This window comes from Alosa alosa, chromosome 17, assembly GCF_017589495.1.
Source record: "Alosa alosa isolate M-15738 ecotype Scorff River chromosome 17, AALO_Geno_1.1, whole genome shotgun sequence".
Classification (NCBI taxonomy): Eukaryota; Metazoa; Chordata; class Actinopteri; order Clupeiformes; family Clupeidae; genus Alosa; species Alosa alosa.
Genome location: NC_063205.1, coordinates 32,252,223 through 32,273,073, shown reverse-complemented (window position 1 = coordinate 32,273,073; position 20,851 = coordinate 32,252,223). Strand labels below are relative to the sequence as shown.

The window sequence follows — 20,851 nt, the reverse complement described above, 5'->3', positions numbered from 1 at the left end:
TTTCGACGTTTCCATTTTCAACGCCAAATATAGGCCAATCCACAAACAACTAACAGGCATTAGGACGAACGTAAAGAGGGCGCTTGTAGACGCAAGCCAGCAATATTCTGATGATTTATTGGCGTGAAGTTTCGTGCACAATGACAAACAGAAGTGCAACATTCTCGAAAACCAGTAAGCCGAGTGGACTGCCATTACATCAGTGACATGACTGCAGGCTTCAACGTAGCTGTGTCTGTGTTTACGATTAGAAATGTCAAACAAATTTCGCCTAAGTAGAACTCGATTGCACAGTTTGTGTAGCCTACCGCTTTGTTCTTCTCCATAGTTTGATATGCCAAAAATCCAAAGTACTTCCACATCTCAAGTTATTAGGGCCCATCACTCGTCTCTCTACATGTCGCACAGGTTGATCGCGTTGTCCTCCATTTTTTGGCAAAACACAAGCAGCACAGCACTGCCCTACAAAGGCAAAAGACCTTAACTCGCCAGAGTGTGAAACTGAGAAAAATGACTTTAAAGTTTTTTTGTTGTCCAGCCAATTGTATGATAGGTAGGACACTGAAAATTTGCCAAGTAATTGTCATAATGAATACATGTATCTACATGAAAAAAAAATCAGCTCAAACTTGACCTTTGACCCTTATTTGGAAGTTACTGTATTCTGCCTTTGCATTATCTGCAAAACAATAATGGGTCATACAAAGGCAAAATACCTTAACTTCTAATTTATTGACCATTTGGACTTTTATCACTCTATAGAAACATTTAGTGAGTTTTGTCTAGTAAGGCTTAATATTAGGCCTCCATCAACAGAATATTACAAAATACAAAATAATGAGAAGGCTACACTGGAACATTTTAAAACTTTATCGTTGTACTTAATTTAAGTAAAATAACACTTTAAAAGCCAGAAAACCAATAAACAGCCACAACATGATCCAAGCCAATGCCATTGGAAACCTATGGCAAGTTGCCCAATTACAGGGAATTTTGCTACTCATGGACACATAATAATTTACTGTCTGTGTAGATGCGGTTGGAGGAGTCACACATTGATTGATTTCTTTCTTGACAAATTAAAGGGACATCGACTTAAGGACATGCTGTGTAGTTTTGTTCGTATGGGAGTCAAATATTTTGCAACCAACACTGTCTAGCTTTAGCTAATAGCTTACTCATAGCGACACTTAAAATTGAATGACAACATCGAACAACGTTGCACTTTGATAGATTTTAGGCTAGCTAGCCTGCACATAATTATATTATGAATGGGCTTGCTGAAAACTTGTGATGGATTTAAACAATGGATTTGTCTTCTCAGTGGATGTTGTTTTCCATGGATTTTTTTAAAGGTAAGCTGCGATCTAAGTTCTATCTGCTGGGTTAGTTTGTGTGGGACATGTTCTCCCTCGCCCCGGGAGGGACAGGGAGGTGTATCGTGAGGCGTCCCCAACCCACTCGCTTTGTTTTCTGCCAGTGAGTGGACTTGCAGATTGGCAGGCAGCTAGCCACCCTGTATGGCACGAGAAAACGTGTACTAGGCTACTAGTTAATAGTATCCAGGCTTTGAGACATTTATGGTGTCTTACAGTTGCCTGGCACAACATCTATCATGTAGGCTATTTGTGGATCAGGAACAGTTAACTAGCTAACTAGGCTACATCCTAGCTGAATTTCACAAAATCTGAAGTAGTTAATGCTAGATAGTAAAACAACCACTGCAACATTTTCTTTTCACTTTATTGAAGTGTGGCTGAAGTGCTTCAATTAGGCCTACATACAATACATAGGCATAAGACACTCTGCCTTTGTTTTACCCACCACCAATGTTAATATGGTTTGCTGCGCTGAAATTACGGTGCACTGTAACTTAATTCCAGCGTTCTATAGAGCCAAAACAAAGCTAAAGAACCACAACTGATGTTACGGGCTATGCCTTTGGCTTACCCTCTGCTTTTTGAAGTTACGGCAAAACAGCATCTTATTTTGATAAGAAAACAACAAAATTGACTCAAGATATTTGTCCACATGATAAAATTGATGCCCATTGTTCCAAAAATGACAAAAACTCATTTTTGATAAAATTGAAGTTACGGCCTTTTGCCTTTGCACGGCAGAGCAGCTGATTGAAGCTGTTCCCGGTGCGTAAAATTGGTGGGAATTTTCTTTTTAGCTTTCGCAATGCTTACTGCACTTCGGAATTCTTTTATATTCTTATATTCTTGTTTGTGAATTTTGTTACATCTATTTTTTTATTTGTTTATTTCGTTTAAAATTAATAGTGTAAATATTTGGTTAAAATCGATTCCCTATTTTAGTTTTCGAAACTTGTGTTGTTTGGTCCAATCGATTGTGCAAACGATTTTCGAACGTAAAGTGACAGCCCTAATACCGACTTACGAAGATAAGTACTTAACACGAAAATGTTGCCTGGTTCCGTTTAAGACTTTACAATTATTTTAGTGACTTTTGACCACTAGGGATGCTATAATTATCAACACTTTCACCTATTTAAACCAAACTTGGTATGTGGACTTAGGAGTACATCTTGAGGACACACAATCCATTTGAATCCAGTCCAGTCCAGTCCAATCCAATCAATCAAGTCCAATCCAATCCAACCTAACACAACACAGTCAAGTCCAGTCCAGTCCAATCCAATCCAATCAAATCCCAAAGTATTGCTTGCAGCTATATTTTTAAATGACTTTTTCACCCGCCCCTGGCTAACAAGCTGTCACACAGCTGTCGCATTACTTTTCAAGAGATGGCAATTTCAAAGGGAGTTGAATAGCATTCATGTGAGTAGCTGTGGCCTATTTCTTTCTAGCCTTGTTAAAACCAACCTTTAAAGAGGTATAGGTGGGCATGGCCAGTGTAAATGTCTTTGCCTGATTGCTGACATAATTTCAAAACTTAGGAGGAAATATCAACAGGAGTTAATGTAGATTAGATTCAACTTTATTGTCATTGTGCAAAGTACAAGTACAGAGACAACGAAATGCAGTTTGTGTTTAACCAGAAGTGCAAAAAAGCAGAAAGTGCAATGTGACATACAAAGTAGGTGGTGCATAGACAGGACAAAAGATATAGTGCAGTGTAGACAGTAGTATACAGTTGTTTTCAGAAGGTGGTTTAGAGTAGTATTAATTAAATATAAGTATGTGCAGTGTATTAGCAGTAACCTTATAAGAGCAGAATAAATATGGTTATGTAATATGAACAATGTATAAACAACATGTACAGATATGTGCAATGTAGTGGCAGTACCATTATAGTAGTAGTAAGAACAATATAGATATATGCAGTGTATTAACAGAATATATTACAGAAAAACTGAATAAATATGGATATTTAGTATGAACCATATAAACAGATATGTACAGTATGTACAGCTATGTGCAGTGTGGTAAAAGTACCATTGTATTGCAGAGACAGTAACATTATAATAGTATTAAGAATAAGTGTATGTGCAGGATGAAGAGCAGTAGAATATGGATATGTATACGTGTAATTACAGTATGTAAATGTGTAAATAAATAGACTCTATGGATGGGATAGGGTAGTGCAGTTGTGGGGGGGGATGTCGGCCTCCTTGTTGTCCCTGTCAAGGCTGCCATGGTCGTGGACACCTCAACAGGCACAGGCAAGGAGGCATCGGGCGGGGGCAGGGCGGGGGGTGATGGGGGCTTAGTTTGTTGGATGTCACCGGGATGCAGAGCTAGAGTTTAGTAGGGTGACAGCCGCAGGAAAGAAGCTTCCTTTGAACCTACTGGTTCGGGTGCGGAGAGACCTGTAACGCCTCCCAGAGGGGAGTGGGGTGAACAGTCTGTGGTTGGGGTGAGAAGTCTTTGATGATGCTGCGCGCCTTATGCAAGCATCGCTTGCTCTGGATGGCCCCGAGGGGAGTGAGAAACCGGTCATGCAGTTTTCACCACCCTCTGCAGTGCTTTCTAGTCATGTGCAGAGCAGTTGCCATACCAAACTGTGACACAGTTTAGTCCGGGCAAAGTAAGGTCTGACCCAAAACTAATTGCAACAGAATTTATTTTCATATTTTTATATTTCAATTGGTGATCTAAACACCATAGTAAAAGTCCATGAAAATCCAGTTGGTGGAAATATGTTAAAATGAGGGTTGTTTTATGCATTATCCTTCAGCAAATACTGACAAAACTGTAATTAGAATGTTATAGAATAAGCATTCTAAAGAATATCTGACCCCATCTAACTTAACATGGAATTTTAGAATATTGCATTGTTGAGGAACATTCTTTTATTTTCAAAGAGTTAGTACAGGCTTATTTCAGACTGGTTTGTTGCTAATTGGTGTCTATTTTTACATTTTGGCCCTTTGAATCAATGGAAATGGTTGTTGAGTCTTAGAGCCAGTGTGTTTTTGCATGTAAGTGTTCCACAATGTTAAAGTTATACAAACACATAGTTAAGCATTATTTAGCCTAGGAAAGTGTTTTTGGTGGTCTGATTTAGAGGTCACTGAATCATCTACAGTATAGGCCTATCACACGAAAGTATCAGTCCATCATTTTCCAAGACTTATAGACTTAGTAGTAGTAATTACTAGTAATAGTAATTGACCTCTTGCCCGGGGGTTGACTGAGAGACTGTCTGTCCAATCAGAGGGGCCTGTATGATGCCTCTTTACTTTGCACAATTTTGGCTAAAACAGTAATCAGACAGCACAGTATGTTTATGTAAGTGAATGAATGAGGGAAAATTGTAAAGGCAAAGTTGAAGATGGACATGATAATGTCCAAATTCGACAGAAAGGTGCAGCTAACTGCAGCTAGCCTCCAAAGAGGTGACTGTTGTGACGTCTGGCAAAAGGTGCATGCTATACTAATAAATATAGTTTAAGCTTAATAATTAAAATGCATGCCTACTACTAAAAGCATATGCCCTGTACATGAAATATAGCATTAATCAACGTATGTCCCATCTTCCTTCATACCATGCATAATACATACTCCTCTACAGCTGATACATTTTGGCCTGCACTATTAAGGGAAAAAAAATAAACATCATAAACTATATATTTTCTAAAAGCATATAACCTCTAGAAGTGATGTGACACCAATTAGGACATGTCCCATCTTCCTCCATGCAATGCACAATAAATTGCCATCTATTCTGTATATGCGAATCTAGTGTAAAGCGGACACATTTTAACATATACTGTCTAGGGAAAGCAAATTAAACACCCTAAACTATATATTTTCTGAAAGCATAAACCCTCCAGAGGAGATATAACACCATTTAAGATGATTCCCATCTTCCTCCATGCCATGCACATACATTGCCCTATATTCTGTATAGGCGAATCTAGTGTAAAGCGGATACATTTTAGCCTATACTGTCTATGAAAAACAGATTAAATACCCTAAACTATACATTTTCTGAAAGCATATTACTTGTAGATGAGATATAACACCAGTTAATATACATATTCCTGTATTGCATTTACTCTGTATTAAAACACATTGATTTTAATATATCGCTGAAAAAGCTAGAGCATTCCAAAATGTTCAATGTTAACATTTAAAATCATATTATTGTTTAATTTGACCATCATTTGTCCTCAGATTCACCCCTGTGGGCTGAATAGTAATTGAGATATAGGGCTATATTTGTCTAATACGCATGGTCACTAGCAAATAGCTTAGGGGTTTGTCCAGTCCACATTGGGTGTGGTTTTGTTTTCAAAAGTCCGGCAAAAAGGTGGATCTTATGTTTCTTAATTAGTCATGGGTGTGTTTTGGGCGTAACATCCTTTAAACTAATGAGAGTGACATCTGTCATTCCCTTTAACAGCAAGCAGTGTGACTTCAAAAAGCACATTGATATTTTGATAGTCAGCGGCACATTTGAAGGAATCTGCTTGCATGCGAGGCCGTATGGAACAGGTTTTCCACTAAAATATGCTTTACTAAAACCTAGCAGAGTATAGCCTACACACATCTGCACTTGTGTATTATTTGAACTCATTATCAAAGTGAAACTAACTTCTCTGTGGTGTCAGTCAACAACAAAACAGTTATACAATAGTCAATTTACTATTGACTGACAATATGTTACCATTGACAAAATAGCCTGAAAAAGGCAAAACTTACCCCAATAGTGTTTAAATAAATAAGAAACCTAAGGACATTTATCCTGCAGAGGAGTTGCTTACATCTCGTGACAGTGCGTCTTCAGATGTGCTCCATATGTGCCTCTCGCCTATTCACTTTTAACCGTCATTATCAATTTGCAAATGATGGTGAATAATTACTCATTGTGAGACGTATTTCCTGATATCTTTATTATAATTATGTTCCCCATTGTAATCGCGTAATTTGTAATGTTTTGCATGGATGTGTGCTGGTGCACATTCCTGTGGACGAGAAAAGCAGGGTGTAATTTTGCACTCGCCCATCACTGTTGATAATGCACTCTTAAAGGGACACCAGGCAACGTTTTCGTGTTAATTACTCATTTTCGTAAGTCGGTATATGGTTAAATGACTCATTACAGGGCGAATGAAGACTCTCTCGCCCGCCACTATGCCTGTAGGAAAAATATCCCGCTTGTAAGTTCAGTGTATCGTACCCGCCGACCGAAGCAGGATCAGTTTACATCCTGCATCCACAGCACAGAGGCAGGCTAACGAAACGCGATTGTTGCAAACGTGTGTATAATGGCAGAGCCGGCGAAGAAGCAGCGAAAACCCTTGACGGAAGATGCAAACAAAAAGGAAAAGAGCTTCAGACCGAGTGTGGGGGAGTTTCGTAGAGAAAAAGCATCAGGCTTTTATCAATTTTTTTGATGCTGAACCCTATATTGACCCGCCTAAAGTTACTCAACTTGCACTGGATCATCTTCCTGATGTCAATAGGCTATTATCACAAGTGTGTTTCTAAGTCAGCACCAGTCAGAGGCTACATTCAATGTTTTGCACTTTTATGTCATCACATAACCAAAAGTATTGGTTTTACCAAAAATAGTTGTCAATATTTTAAACTACAAAAATACATACCTATAAAGTATTTTGATACAAAATACAAAGCCATTTTATTCAACCCAGTCAAATACAAATTACGAATATACAATATATTTTGTATTTGAAATATGGAATACATGTACCATAAATAGCCTACTGCTCATCCCTGTGTAGGCATCACTTGTTCTGAGATACCATGTTTGGTTCAGGAGATATAATGAAGAATATAGGTGTAATTCAGTTATAGTGGAACATTTAATGGTTGCCACCGTGACCATTAGGGTTTTATAATAATGGTTTTATATCTGAAAATGTCCAGGGCTCCAAACTGTACAAGTTCACCAAGTTTCATGCTTATATGAAAGAATTTGACCTAATTTTCACATATCCCCTGTACTATGAAAGTTCAATAAAACTGCCAAAGGTGCAGCTTTTCGCCATTGACCTATGCACAAATAATTCCAATTTTGACAATGTTCCACCACTTGGATTTTCATGGACTTTTGGTATGTGATATGGGAAGGTTTCATGAACTGAATACAACAAAAATTTCTGTTGCAATTAGTTTTGGGTTGGGTGATTTTTTTTTTTTCTCATAGATTGCCTGGACTAAGTTGGTGAGGATGCTTTCGATGGTGCAGCGGTAGTAAGTTCACCAGGATCTGAGGAGACGGATGGACCTTCTTTAGTCTCCTCAGAAAGAAGAGACGCTGGTGAGCCTTTTTGATCAGGGTAGAGGTGTTGAGGGTCCAAGAGAGGTCCTCAGAGATGTGGACACCCAGAAACTTGAAACTGGTGACACGCTCCACCTCAGTCCCGTTGATGAGAATGGGTGTGTGCCAACTTTGGACTTCCTGAAGTCCACAACGAGCTCTTTGGTCTTCTTGGTGTTGAGAGCCAGGTTGTTATCAGTGCACCACTATGTTAGGTGCTGGACCTCCTCCCTGTAGACCAATCACCTTAGTGTCGTCTGCAAACTTGACAATGCTGTAATAGCCATGTATAGGTGTCAGTTGTAGGTGAAGAGGTAGTAAAGGAGAGGGCTCAGCACACAGCCCTGTGGTACGCCGGTGTTCAGGGTGAGGGTTGAGGTGGTGAGGTTATCTAACCTAACAGACTGTGGTCTGTTGGTTAGAAAGTCCAGAATACAGTTACAGAGGTATTAATGCCCAGTTCACTGAGTTTGGTGATCAGTTTGGAGGGCAGGGCTCTATACACTAACATTTTTGTCCAGGAGCACTTGTGCGCCCAAGTTAAAAAACTTAGGAGCACAGACAAAAATTTGGGCGCACAGTCCAATTATGTGTAAGTTAACTTACATATAATCTAACATTACACTGCAGCTAACAGTTAAACGTGCCAGTGCACCAATTGCTAATATTAAGAATGACTGACAACATTTAGGCTACAGGAAACAGGATTTTAAAGATCAGTGCCTACTTTATTTTCAGTCTGTTCTATTTTCCTACATTTTGTTAATGTAAAATAATATAATACATAGCCATATTTGCATTTAGCCTGTACATTAAGTATACTGCCAAATGTAGGCTAAATTATTTATTTGTGAATCCATCTGTAGCTAATCCAAATATGCCCATGGTGACCTATCTGACTGCATATTGCCTAATACTACTACTAAAACAGTCCATTTTCTCTTCCACAAAACCCAACATAGGCTATCATATGTATTTATCCTTTTTTTTTAAACATCTGCATTGATGGGGGCAGTAGGCAAACGTTAGGCCTACTTTCGTTTTGCACTTCAGCTTGTATTCGGTGTAAACAAACAAGCATGCGTGGAAGCCAGGAGTTGTCAGTAGCTTTCTACCTTTGAATAAAATGGGAGTATTACGGGGAGGCTACTTTTTTGTGCCTGTTAAGCTACAGCTATATTTTGCATATTGCAGCCAATATGTCAACTGGGATAAAAGGCATGTTAGGTTACCTTTTCTTCTCTCACTGCATTCTCAGAATCTCATCCTGTTCCTCCTATATCCGATGAATTCGGTGGATAGAATAACTAATTTTTTCAATCTTTGCATCTTGGCTGGCTAGTCTAACTTTCCGCTTTTTCTGCGTGCTCTTGGATTTGATAGAAGCGACTACTAGCGAGTCACAACGATAAATTGCTAACGTTGATGGGAGGTGTAGTTTTTATGCTGCATTCGCGACGTGATTCTATGGTTTGCACATGTTTCTCGATGTTGCAGTGTATTTTGTAGACAAACATTGACATGGTTAGAAGTCATTCGCACCAGTGCGCCTAAATATTTTTTTGCACTCGCACGCCATCATTTTTACTCGCATGTGCGAGTGAAATGGGCGCACTGTAGAGCCCTGGAGGGGATGATGGTGTTGAATGCTGAACTGAGGTCAATGAACAGCATTTTCACATATGTGTGGCTATTGTCAAGGTGGAAAAAGGGCAGAGTGAAGTGCCATAGAGATGGCATCTTCTGTGCTTCTTACGGTAGGCGAATTGGAAGGGGTCCAATGAGGGTGGTAAGCAGGTCTTGATGTGGGCCAGGACCAGCCTCACAAAGCACTAGTTATTATATAGTTATTAATCTAATTACGTATATGTAACTGACTCATGCCGAAACTACATGCATTACCAACCTAATTTGCCTCCAATACCCAAGTGTAGAGGATGAATTTAGCTCGTAGATAACACACTACACAAGTTACCATAACCTCCAATATCTAACTAACTAACTGTGGAACTTCAGTATAGCCAAAGATCCTTGATTGCTCCGCTTTAACCCTCTCTAGTCTAACATAGCCAATTATCCCATCTTAGTTGCAGGGAATACCTTCATATTTCAAGTGATAGAATTAAGGAATGACTTATGTTTAGTGGATGTTATAACAAGTTAAGCTTGTCAAACTAACAGGCAGCTCGACTGACCTCTAGTGTGACACTCCTGTTAGTAAACTGGAAAGAGCTAAAAAATGAAAATGTAATAGTCGCCTAAATCAAACGTACACACAAATAACTCTCACACCAACCTTATTTTGAGCTCATCTGTACCAGTCTCAGTACTGAAGCGAAACAAAATTGAGGTCTTTGAAAAGCACCATGAATTGCCGAAGGATTTGGGTATTGGTGTACTCACTGAGGAAACAATCAAATCTTCAGAAATATTTGTCTGCAGAATTTACAATGTGCACAGAACAGACTCTGTTTATGCAGAAATGTGGTCATATAGCAGAATCAGGCTTGGAATTTCATAATTTTAGGGGCAAGGCCACTTGACCTTCAGTTGGGCATATTTGGTGGGGGGCACAAAGGCCACACGTCAGGGCACCAAGGCCAAAGTTAACTATACAGTAGGCTACATAAAGTATATTTGGCCTATTCACAGCAGTAGACCTGCATCAATGTATGAAACAGTACAAAAACATGAAACATGACATTGCATAGAACTGTAAATCATAACTGATTTTAATATTTAGGCCTACAGATATCTAGGCTATATTTATTTATTTTCCATTTGGCCTGTTATGAAACCATGTATTGAACCACAGTTTAGCTTTAATAAACTGAAATAGTCTACATGCATGCATTTTGTGATCATTAAGGCTACTTTGACATAAAATAGCCTCAAAGTTTGTGTTGCTATTTTGGCACCCTGCCACTAAAAAAAATTCAGTATTTTGACTCATAATACAAAAATGGTAATGCAGATGAAATATAATTCGGCTTGGAAGTAACTTAATGAAACGTGTTTTAGATAGCCTACAATGTCAGGCAAATTGCTAATGAATCAATAACGGATGTATGGGTTTATGGATTTTTCTCCCTTGCGACACACCCATCCCGCAAAGCAAGGAAACACTGCTTTTAAAAAAGAACATGTTGAACTTAATGTTACATGAATCAGGACCACACAGAATAGTTATGGTTATGGGATTTTGCAGACGCTTTTGTCCAAATAAAGCATCTGCCAAATAGCAATAGCAATAATAAACAACAATGCCAATACAAGGATACAAGGAAGTTTATGGTCACATGCATATAGTTACTGGAAGTAAGAAATGCAGTGAAATTATGTCTGGTGGGGGGGGTAAAAAGTGCAGTAGAAGAGGGGTTTAGTAGATTAATTGGCAAGGGCTGCATAAGAAAGGTGTGGGAGGATTAGGATTGGGGGGCACCAACAAGGAGCACCCAAGAGCAACAGGGGCAAGGACAATCAATAATAAAATAAACAATGAAAATGAAGGGAATAGCAATAATAAACAATAATGTCCATTCAATCAAGAATATAATAGCAATAACAATAGCATTGAAAGACTACATTAAAGCTGCAGCTGGCAAGACTTTTTGATCATATTCACTGAAACCGACACTATGCTCCGACAGAACAACATAAATCAGCCGTATTTAGAAAAAACCCTGCACTTCTACCTCCACCTAGAGCCTGTTATTTGTTTTGCAAAAATCCACAGCTCCCGGTTCTTCTGGTCCAATCAGAGCAGGGCTGTGTGAGACCTGACTGAATCACAGTCTAGTGCAGTCTGGTGCGCATTGACGAGCAAAAACTCGATGATAGTCGCAAATTGAATAGCCATGTCCGGTATACAGTACGGATGTCTGCTTTAGTTGACTAAATTTTAATCGGTCAAGTTGAAGAGCTGGTGTCCGTTAATATTTGTGCAAATAGGCTGATTTATGTCCCTTGCATTTTCCAACTGCTCCATGGCAGACGCCCCACAGAAATGTTTAATTTTGCGAGTGAGATGTCCACGCTGTCCCCTCTGCGACGTGTTTGCCCCCCAGTTTCAGAGCTATTCTACAGTAAATTCAAAATTGCACAGAGGGCCATGACTGTGTCACTACTATATCATAATAGAAAACTGATAGCTTTCCTGGCTAAATGGTATAAGTTAGGCCTATTAGACAACATAAATTGTGCTGGCGACCCAAATAAAATGTCCTACGACCCACCTGTGGGTCGCGACCCAGTCTTTGGGAAACATTGTTGAAGAGGATAAACCAACATGATTTTGCAATTGAAGCTACATGCTCAGAGAAGTTAAGTCGGTCATCAATTACAACCCTCAGGTTACAGTACGTGCTGATTTAGCTGGGGTCAGTGAAAATGAGTCAAGCTGGATGTTAATATGTTAGGGAATTGCTGTAGACATACATGTGACTGTTGCTGGTTTCAAGCATGTCTTTGTGTGTATTATTTGTACAATTATTATTTGCAGTCTACTACAATACATTAAACTAGCCTGCATTGTCAATTTCATTTGTCTGATGTAAATTTACCCCATTCTAGATGCAGTAGGGAGCGTTATTTCTCCCAAGGCAACAGGAAAACCTATTGTGGCTGCTTCACTTGAACAGAGAGTAAAGACAGAAGGGTCATTCCATGTAAAAACAGCCAATATCGGGGTATCATGTACATGGTACCTCTCAGATTTATCTGAAAAGCTATGAAAATACTGTATGCCTTATGTTACTAAACGAGGGAATCTGAAGTTTCAGGTCAATATCTCAAACGGTCCATTTGAATTTCGGTTGCCACGGCCATAATTGACACATTGGAATTTCACATTTCATCTTTTGGCATTTTTGGAAGCCTATAACGTCTGTTCTAGGTGCCATTCCAACATATAATTTGTTGTGTCAGTGTGCCAGACATCTATGGATGTAGTGCTCGCCAACACAAACTTGACCAAAAGGACCATGACAAAATTATGTCACTGCTTTTTTGGATAATAGTTAAAGACACTATTCAATTTAATTTTCAATTAAATTTTATTTGGAGCGTGACAGGGGCAAGGAAAACTCCCTTCTATTTGTAGTGTTCTTACACTATGTAACATTCTTGTTATTTAGTTCTTGGCGGGTCATGGTGGGTGTCTTTCATGGGGGATAAGGGGTTAATCCGTGACAGTCTCAGTATTTAATTGTTTGCCATCACTGAGCATAATAGTAAGTTATTTCCACTATTTTCCTGCTTTATCATCACTAAATTCTCCCTGATCTACATTCCAGACTTCTGGAAACAACGTCCAAAATGGTGCATTATGAAGAATAAAATTCATATTATGGAGCTTCATAGTCAAAGGTTTTATTTCATTAAAAGAAAGAACAAATATGTATCTTTATCTGGTATAAATCCCATAGGATCATCAAGTGCCCACATCGTCATTTGGGGGTCCAAATATGGGGTTCCAAGAGTCACCTCTGCCAGAGAGGGTTTTTGGACCCCCATAAAACCCCACCAGCGGTACCATACCCTTCAAATTAATTTTGGCAAGAGCAAGGTTACCACATATAACAAATAATCCTGTTTAGAATAAATATGATCATTAATTGTGGTGCTGGGGCCACCCAAAAAGTGAAAAATCACACATGCCGTCAACATTTTTTAGGACTTTGGTGACCCACCTCTCACCCAAACAGTAAGGAATGTTGATTCTGCCTCAATTGTGTAGTACAGGCTACAATGAACTACCACACCAGTTTCCAGCCTTCTACCACTATAGACGTTATGGGCTTCCAAAAATGCCAAAAGATGTAATGTGAAATTCCAATGTGTCAATTAGGGCCGTGGCACCCGAAATTCAAATGGACAGCACGGGCAAACCATTTGAGATATTGACCTGAAACTTCAGAGTCCTTTGTTTGGTAACATAAGGTGTATTCTCACTGCTTTTCAGCAAAATCTGAGAAGTGTCAAGTACATGGGTGGCTGAGTTGGCGTGGAATGACCCAGAACGAGGATGCATCGCAAGGAAGAAAATCTTACACTACCCATACATGACGGCCCAAAGCAGCACAACTGGATGAACAACTTGAGATGACAAAATGGATAACACAGGACACTGAATGGGATTCAAGCAGTCCAGTCATGGTCTATGTTTAAATGTTTTTCCTACCGTCAGCCAGCTGCACTAAGGCACAAGGGCACGGATACAGAGGACAATTCAGCAGCCTTTTATATCAGGCATGCCTGTTGTGCCTGAATGGACATAACAAAAGGGTGTGTGGGGGGTGCCCCCTCAAATAAAATCTGTGCCTCCCTAGTAGGACCACCACATAGGCTATTACAACGGCAGAAAACTCACACTCTCCGTGTTTCACTCTCTCACACACACACAACGGAGACACCACTCCGTAGCCTAGGCTACTAGAATCAGAACAATCCAAGATTGTTGCAGCACAGAATGACAGTTCAGCTCGGTGTTCACTAAAGGTTAGCATTATCAACACCACAGCGCAAGTTGTGTCAAGTTCAATAGGCTACTCATGCATGCAAATTAACTAGTTTGTTCTTATCCTAACAAAGTCTATGGCAGAGATAAAATGTTGTTAGACAGGCAACGTTCTCAGCAGTTATTACACGGCGCTTCATAATGCTGCAGAATGCTCCATTCACTTGAATGGGCCTTCCCAACGTTCGGTGGTCTGCTAGTTCTCGATAACAGACCGTTGCTAAGCAGTGTTGGGAGTAACGCCTTACAAAGTAACGTGATACTGTAATTCCACTACTTTTAGTGGTAACGAGCATGTAACAAAGTATTTTTGTAAATCAAGTAACGCAATTACAATTACTGAAATTTAAATGAGTTTGTTACTTGTGTTACTCTGTTGTTTTTGAATGAACAACTGCAGACAAGATTACAGATGCACATTTGCTGCTTCTAATCTAGTCTCCCGACCTTGGCTGTGTTTCCAAAACACCTCGCGAATTTCGGCCAGCGAAATTTCGCCTCAGGGGCATGACGGCCAAACCGCTAACTTTTGACTGCAGTGTCTAGCCAGTGGTGGCAAGTGTGCTAATTAGGCTAATCAGCTAGTTCAAACGTTTAAGTACTTAATGAAGATATCCAGGGGTTTTTATGCCTCGACTAAGTTGATGTTGCCTATAAACAACAATTCATGTTCATAGAAACAACAAGGTCAATAAGACATAATATATTTCATACCTGTGTTGCAGCATGCAGCCTACCCAGACAGCACACATACATCTGCCCGATGTCGGTTTCAGATCAGCATGGAATCCTCCCATATAATAATGTCACAGGAGTATCGGCCTGAAGTCGCTTCCATGTATGTTGGCTTTTGATCGTTCCTACTACCCAAAGCAGATCCCGCCATTTGTTTTTTTTTACCCCAACTTCCATGTATGTTGGCTTTTGATCGTTCCTACTACCCAACGCAGATCCCGCTCTATCTGTTCTTTTTTTTTGTCTTTATAGATCTAATCATTTATAGCCTAGTGTAAAATGTGCAATCTCAAGTTCCGACCTAGGCCTAAATAAATAAAGGTTGGATAAGCCGGGGGTGGGCATAGCTTTGATGAGTCGTTGAAACATTGGCTCATTGTCGTTTTCGATGATTTGCCGACATCCCGGCGATGTCTTGCCAATGAGCAAACGATGAGTCGTTGAAATATTGGCTCATTGTCGTTTTCGATGATTTGCCGACATCCCGGCGATGTCTTGCCAATGAGCACCACACAGCAGTAGACTCCTAGGCGGATCCGCCTTCAAGTCGCCAAACCCGCGTGACTGTCGCATTCGTTTTGGTGCCGCACAGAGGATCAGCTCATACTCCAGCGGCCCCCGTAAATTCTACTGTCAAACAGCGGATCCTGAGTGGACCCATGTCGGATCCGCAGGCGCGGACACGCCTTTACTGTAACGGTTGAACATGACTGTACACCAAGAGCCAAGAAGAGTCATACTAGTGGATATTTTCTTTGCTGGGACACGGTTGCGCTGAACCCTCTCGAGTAAGTGATATTTATTAATATATTGCGACATTCACAATATCTAAACATTGGCCTTTGTGGTTTTATAACCATCATGTTTATTGATTGTAATGACGTTGTTTGATATTAGGACTAACGTTAACAGAGACGTTTGTCATTTTGTGCAACAGGCTAAGTTAACGTTATTGTTAGCTGTGATGCTCATATGAGTCTGTAGCCTATCTGATTTAAAATGGGATAGCAATTTCGGCAGAATATGTTATGGTAGTGTGATTTAAAAAACACACATTGTTATTTAACATTAGTCTGGTCTTGTCTGTTTTAATGTGTCGCTGTTGTCCATATAGTGCTACTATGCTAGCGGCATATAGCTGCTAGCTAGCATGCTGCTAGGCGCAATTGCATAAGTTATTGCTAATGTCTATTAGTGCTATACATATATTGAAATCACGTTTGCGATACAAACCTTGATTAAGGTGATACTGGCACTGGTATTTCAGTCAATGAAGTCAGTGAAGCACTCGTCTGCTATGATAGCTACCTACAACTTTAGCATGTTGATAATGCTCACTGATAATGGTTTAGCCCTAGCCTCTAGCTAGCTGTGCATTAATGTTTGCATTTTGCCAAGTTTGGTCTCATACGTAACTTTAGTGTCTATCTGCCATCTTTGTAATGAAAGCCTTGGCATTTTAATAACTGTTTAAGTCGGTTCAGACAACTATTGGCATCTGTTTGTGATTTATTATGCTAACGTAACTTAACTGTATGGAACTTGGTCCCCATCTTCTATTTTGTTTGTTCTGCAGCGTCAACTTTTATCGGCTGGATTCTAGCATCTAGCGTTCGATTGCCTCTGTTGGGTTTGCTTGATCAAGTAAGATACTTTCTGGGTTGTTAAAATGTAATGTGAACACATTCCCGTAGCATTCCAAAATAGACCAGAGATGCTTGTACTCAGTCCCGGCGGCATGGGGGGGCTTTGGGGGGCCTGGCCCGTCCTGGAAGTCATCTGTGCCCGCCCTGGACGAGCTTGGCTGCTCCAACCAACCCCAATCCCATAGATTGATTTTGAACACTTATTAAATGTAGGCCTAGCCTATACGTTTGTCAGTCTAGCAAGTAGCAAATAAAACTTGTAAAATCTGTATTATTCCGTAGCTAATCAATCAGGAACATTAGGTAAGCCCATCACCTAAATGGAGAGGAGGTTACGTGGCGCAGTCTACTTCACTTCTGCACTAACCCCTGTCATCCGATGACAAATATAGCTTATCGGCTCGCAGGTAGGCTATATCTCATATCGTAGTTATCCTAGAAGTTTCTGGTTTGTTTGAGCAAATGACCTAGTCGAGGATTTTGGTTTTATCTTAGCAAATGAACGAGGATTTTGGTTTTATTTTTTGCATTTTTTTTTTTTTTTTTTTAATATGACTAGCTCCAGTCTCAACAGCACGTCTACTTTTTCCACACGCATCTCAGTTCTAACACACATAGGCCTATCCCCTCTCGCTTTCTCTCTCTCCATCCCTGCGCACAGGGCTCTCTTAAAGGAGCTGCACCATTTTACAACAATTGGATCTACATTTTCATATTGGAATGTTTTGTCAAGTGTAAGCTTAAACTACCGTGATCAATTTAAGTTCCAGTGCCCCCCCTGGAAAGGTGTAATGCCCGTCCGTGAATTTGTGTCTGCCGCCGGGTCTGCTTGTACTATATGATTATTTGGAAATTTTGGGATTGCAATAACCATAATGATATCGTTATGTAACAGCCATCGTTTCGGGGACTCTGATGACAGTGAAGAGCCAGAAAATGGTGACTTTGCATCTCTGAGGTACCTTCCAACTCGCCTGGTATATCAGTTGAAGCCTCAAGCCCAAGCCAATTGCACTGGCAAAGTAAGTAATAATCTCTTAACATTGAAATAACTAAATCATAATATTAATATTAGAGATATGGTTAACATTCTTAGTGCTAAAGACATTCCCCTCTTTGTATCTATTCCTCCAGCTCCACCATCTCGCCGAGTGCCAGGCAGCCGAGTCACTACCCCTCAACCTGGAGAAAACTGTTAAGGTAAAGACTGATCTCTGAAATAATATTGAATACAGTGGCCCCATCTATATTAACACAGCAGTAGTCACTCCATTTCAGATCAACAGATTGCATCTGCATTACCATCTCAGATTTTCTGCATACTTTATCCATTACTTTCAAAATCTCAGCCAAATATTTTGTCAGTTAAAACATCTGCATTCATGCAATATTGCCTGAAAAGTTCATTCATTATTATCAGATTGTATTGAAACACATTGATTTCAATGTCAATCCATTCATGGAGTTGATAGTGCATACCAAAATATTGAAACATACAAATTCATGTCCAGCATGACCAGAGATTTGTTTTTGTTAGCCATTGTTTGGCCCTGTAGCTCTCAGCCTACCATGGTTAACAGATCACAACCATTTATCTCCCTTAGCATCTCGCCATGGGGCAGGACCGCAACACTCTTCACCACCTCAACTCCCTGCACCTGCATTTAACATACGGAGAGTTACTCAAGGTAGGGACTGATCTCTGAAATATTAGTGAATAGAAAGGCCCCATGTGTATTATCAGTCATGGTTAACAGATAACTACCATTTAATACAATTTTTTTTCCCCCTCTCGCACACCGCCCACCTCACTATGGGCCAGGAACGGCAGTCCCTCCTCAACTCCCTCCACCCCCACACCAGCCCTCAACGTGCAGCGAACAGAGGAGCTTTGTAAGTCATGTTTCTTTTTAAATTTAATCTCCTTAATACCTATCTCATATATTGTATTGTGTAAGCATACTTGGCTTTGGATGCTACATACCATAAACATATCTGTCTGTTCGATTACAGGTGCTGTGAGGAAAAACATGGTGACACGGTCTGCCACGGACACTGAGGTCACCAAACACGCAATCAGGTGTTTCAATCGGCGGTGGATCGGGCAACGAGGAGATGTGTTCCGCCTCCATCCACACAAATGGAGTAATAGGAGAAATAAGCATTAAACAATCTTTTTATCGAACTTCTTGTCATTCACCAGTTATTCATTTTCTGATATTTTAGCTGTGCATAGCGCAGTATTTCATTGAAGTTGTAGCCTATTAGATAAAATATTTCATGTCTGCATTGACCTAGGCCTATAAAGCACTAAATTAGGTTTTGACCACAAAATGAATGTAAAGTAGCCTAGGCAATGTAGGCTACTTAACAAAAACAGAATAGCTTATAACCTGTAACTTTCCATAAATTTCCATTTTATATTTCCATTGAGTAGTGATCACGTTTGTACAGTAAATTGATGTCTTGACTTAAACCTTTTCTGTTAGGTTTATTGACAGTATTGTTAAGTTAAAAATATGAGGCAATGTAGATTAATCGTAGGCCTATATTGCTGTAGTAGCCTAGGCTAGGCCTAGTGATAGTTTTACTTTTATCCTATAGTTGCCTAGTTTTATCCTACAGCAAGAACAGAAGGAATTTTGAAAATGAGATAAACGGGTCCAAAACGGACCCGGGCCAGATGAGCCTTTGAGCATGTTGCGGGTCCGCGGCGGATGTATGTATCAATTTGCGGATCCCAAACGGACCCGCCGCGGAGGTAAGGTTTTAATCGCGGATGCGGAGTGGATGCAGTGCGGAGCCACGGCGGGTCCGCGATCCGCCTTCGTAGCGAATCCGTTCCTGAGAGCATCTGGACTCCGATACGGGTTCGTTTCGCGGGTCCGTTCCGGAAGCAGTCATACCTCCGCGGATCCGCCGGAGTCCTTTTGCTGTGTGGGAACGCTTCCATGTCTTCTAGACTGTAACGGCATTCATCGGCCCGACATCGGTAAGATTTATGTGTGCCTGTCTGGGTAGCTGTCTAGCTAGGTTTACAATGCAATCCAATGTCCGAACATAGTCGGCATGGAAATAAAAGACAGTAATCAGGCCAAATAAGGGCCAGAAAGACTTTGCTATCTGGGTAGTTCAGATTCTGATGTCTACAACTCGTTAAATTTGCACACATATCACATGTAAGTGCATTGTCCAATGATGAAATACGTCACAACAAGTCGCGGAACTGAAGGTGCTCGGGCCGGTGATCGCCGCTTGTAGATATATGTCGTTTACTTTTTAAATGATGGCCTATAAGTAATTAGTCCATTTATTTTATTTATTTATTTTTTATTTTATATGCCTACAGGGAGTGCGTGTGAAGCTAAACCTACATTTTGAAAATTGACGTCGTCAGATCAACTCTTTAGGCTAATAGGTCTAAACAAATTGTAGCCTATGGAGGTAATAAGGCATGTGTGGTATGAGACTGCGTCTAGGCGTGAGATTGAGACCCCTATCCGAGGTCCCCAACTGTGTCCACATTATGGCCAACATAGGCTATCGGTCCACACCTGGAGTCGAATTAGAAATCAAAATTCTAATTTAATAGCCTACAACCAAACGGGAACACATCCCATAACCACCATGTAAACCTAGACTCGACTGTTTTAAGCTTACGATAGGTTTGCATAACCACACTTTGCAGACAAAATCGAGAAACAGAAAAGCAAATTAAACGTTAACCAGAAGAACCTTGAAACGTTTTAGAAAGAATGATTTACCTGCTGGATGATTGTAGAGTGGTCTTAACTTCGTCGGCAGGATCTGCTCGACATTGTCTAAAGTTTTATGATAAACAGATCTGAGCCCTCCTGAGTAATACCGGACGGTCTGCAACCGTAGGATCTCCCTGACTGTGGATCGAATCATATTATGACAGTTACTGGCAAAAATAAATATTTAAGATAGCCTGCCGACAGACACACCGCAATACAGCCTAACCTAAAGTTTCAGTGCGCGCCTATTGGCCCTTGCTCGATGACGCCCTGCGACCTTAATATCTAAGGGCAAGATAACAGGTGACTTATGATTTCTGTCTGGACCACTATGATAGGCCATACCTGTCAACACTCCCGTTTTTCCCGGGTTTCTCCCGTATTTCAAGGTCATCTCCCAGCACCCTCCCGTTTTGTTATTTCTCCCGGAAAACTCCCGTAATTTGCATGACCATCAAACATCATTTTAAAATCATTGA

The 20,851-nt window shown here is 40.3% G+C and overlaps 1 protein-coding gene and 1 long non-coding RNA gene across 2 annotated transcripts in view; one reads left to right on the top strand and one right to left on the bottom strand.

Annotated features, from left to right (window-relative positions):
• LOC125310213 (mitochondrial pyruvate carrier 2-like) overlaps positions 1–20,628 on the bottom strand; it is an 87,119-nt gene extending 66,491 nt beyond the window's left edge. Inside the window, exon 1 of the mRNA XM_048267403.1 lies at positions 20,379–20,628. Coding sequence (XP_048123360.1) covers positions 20,379–20,526 — 148 coding nt within the window. The 5' untranslated portion in view covers positions 20,527–20,628. The remainder of the gene's footprint in view (positions 1–20,378) is intronic.
• Positions 15,662–18,795, top strand: LOC125310214. The gene is made up of 6 exons (XR_007196266.1): positions 15,662–15,756; positions 17,510–17,636; positions 17,749–17,814; positions 18,237–18,302; positions 18,437–18,507; positions 18,628–18,795. It is a non-coding gene; the product is annotated as an uncharacterized LOC125310214 (long non-coding RNA).
• Positions 20,629–20,851: the final 223 nt, after the last annotated feature.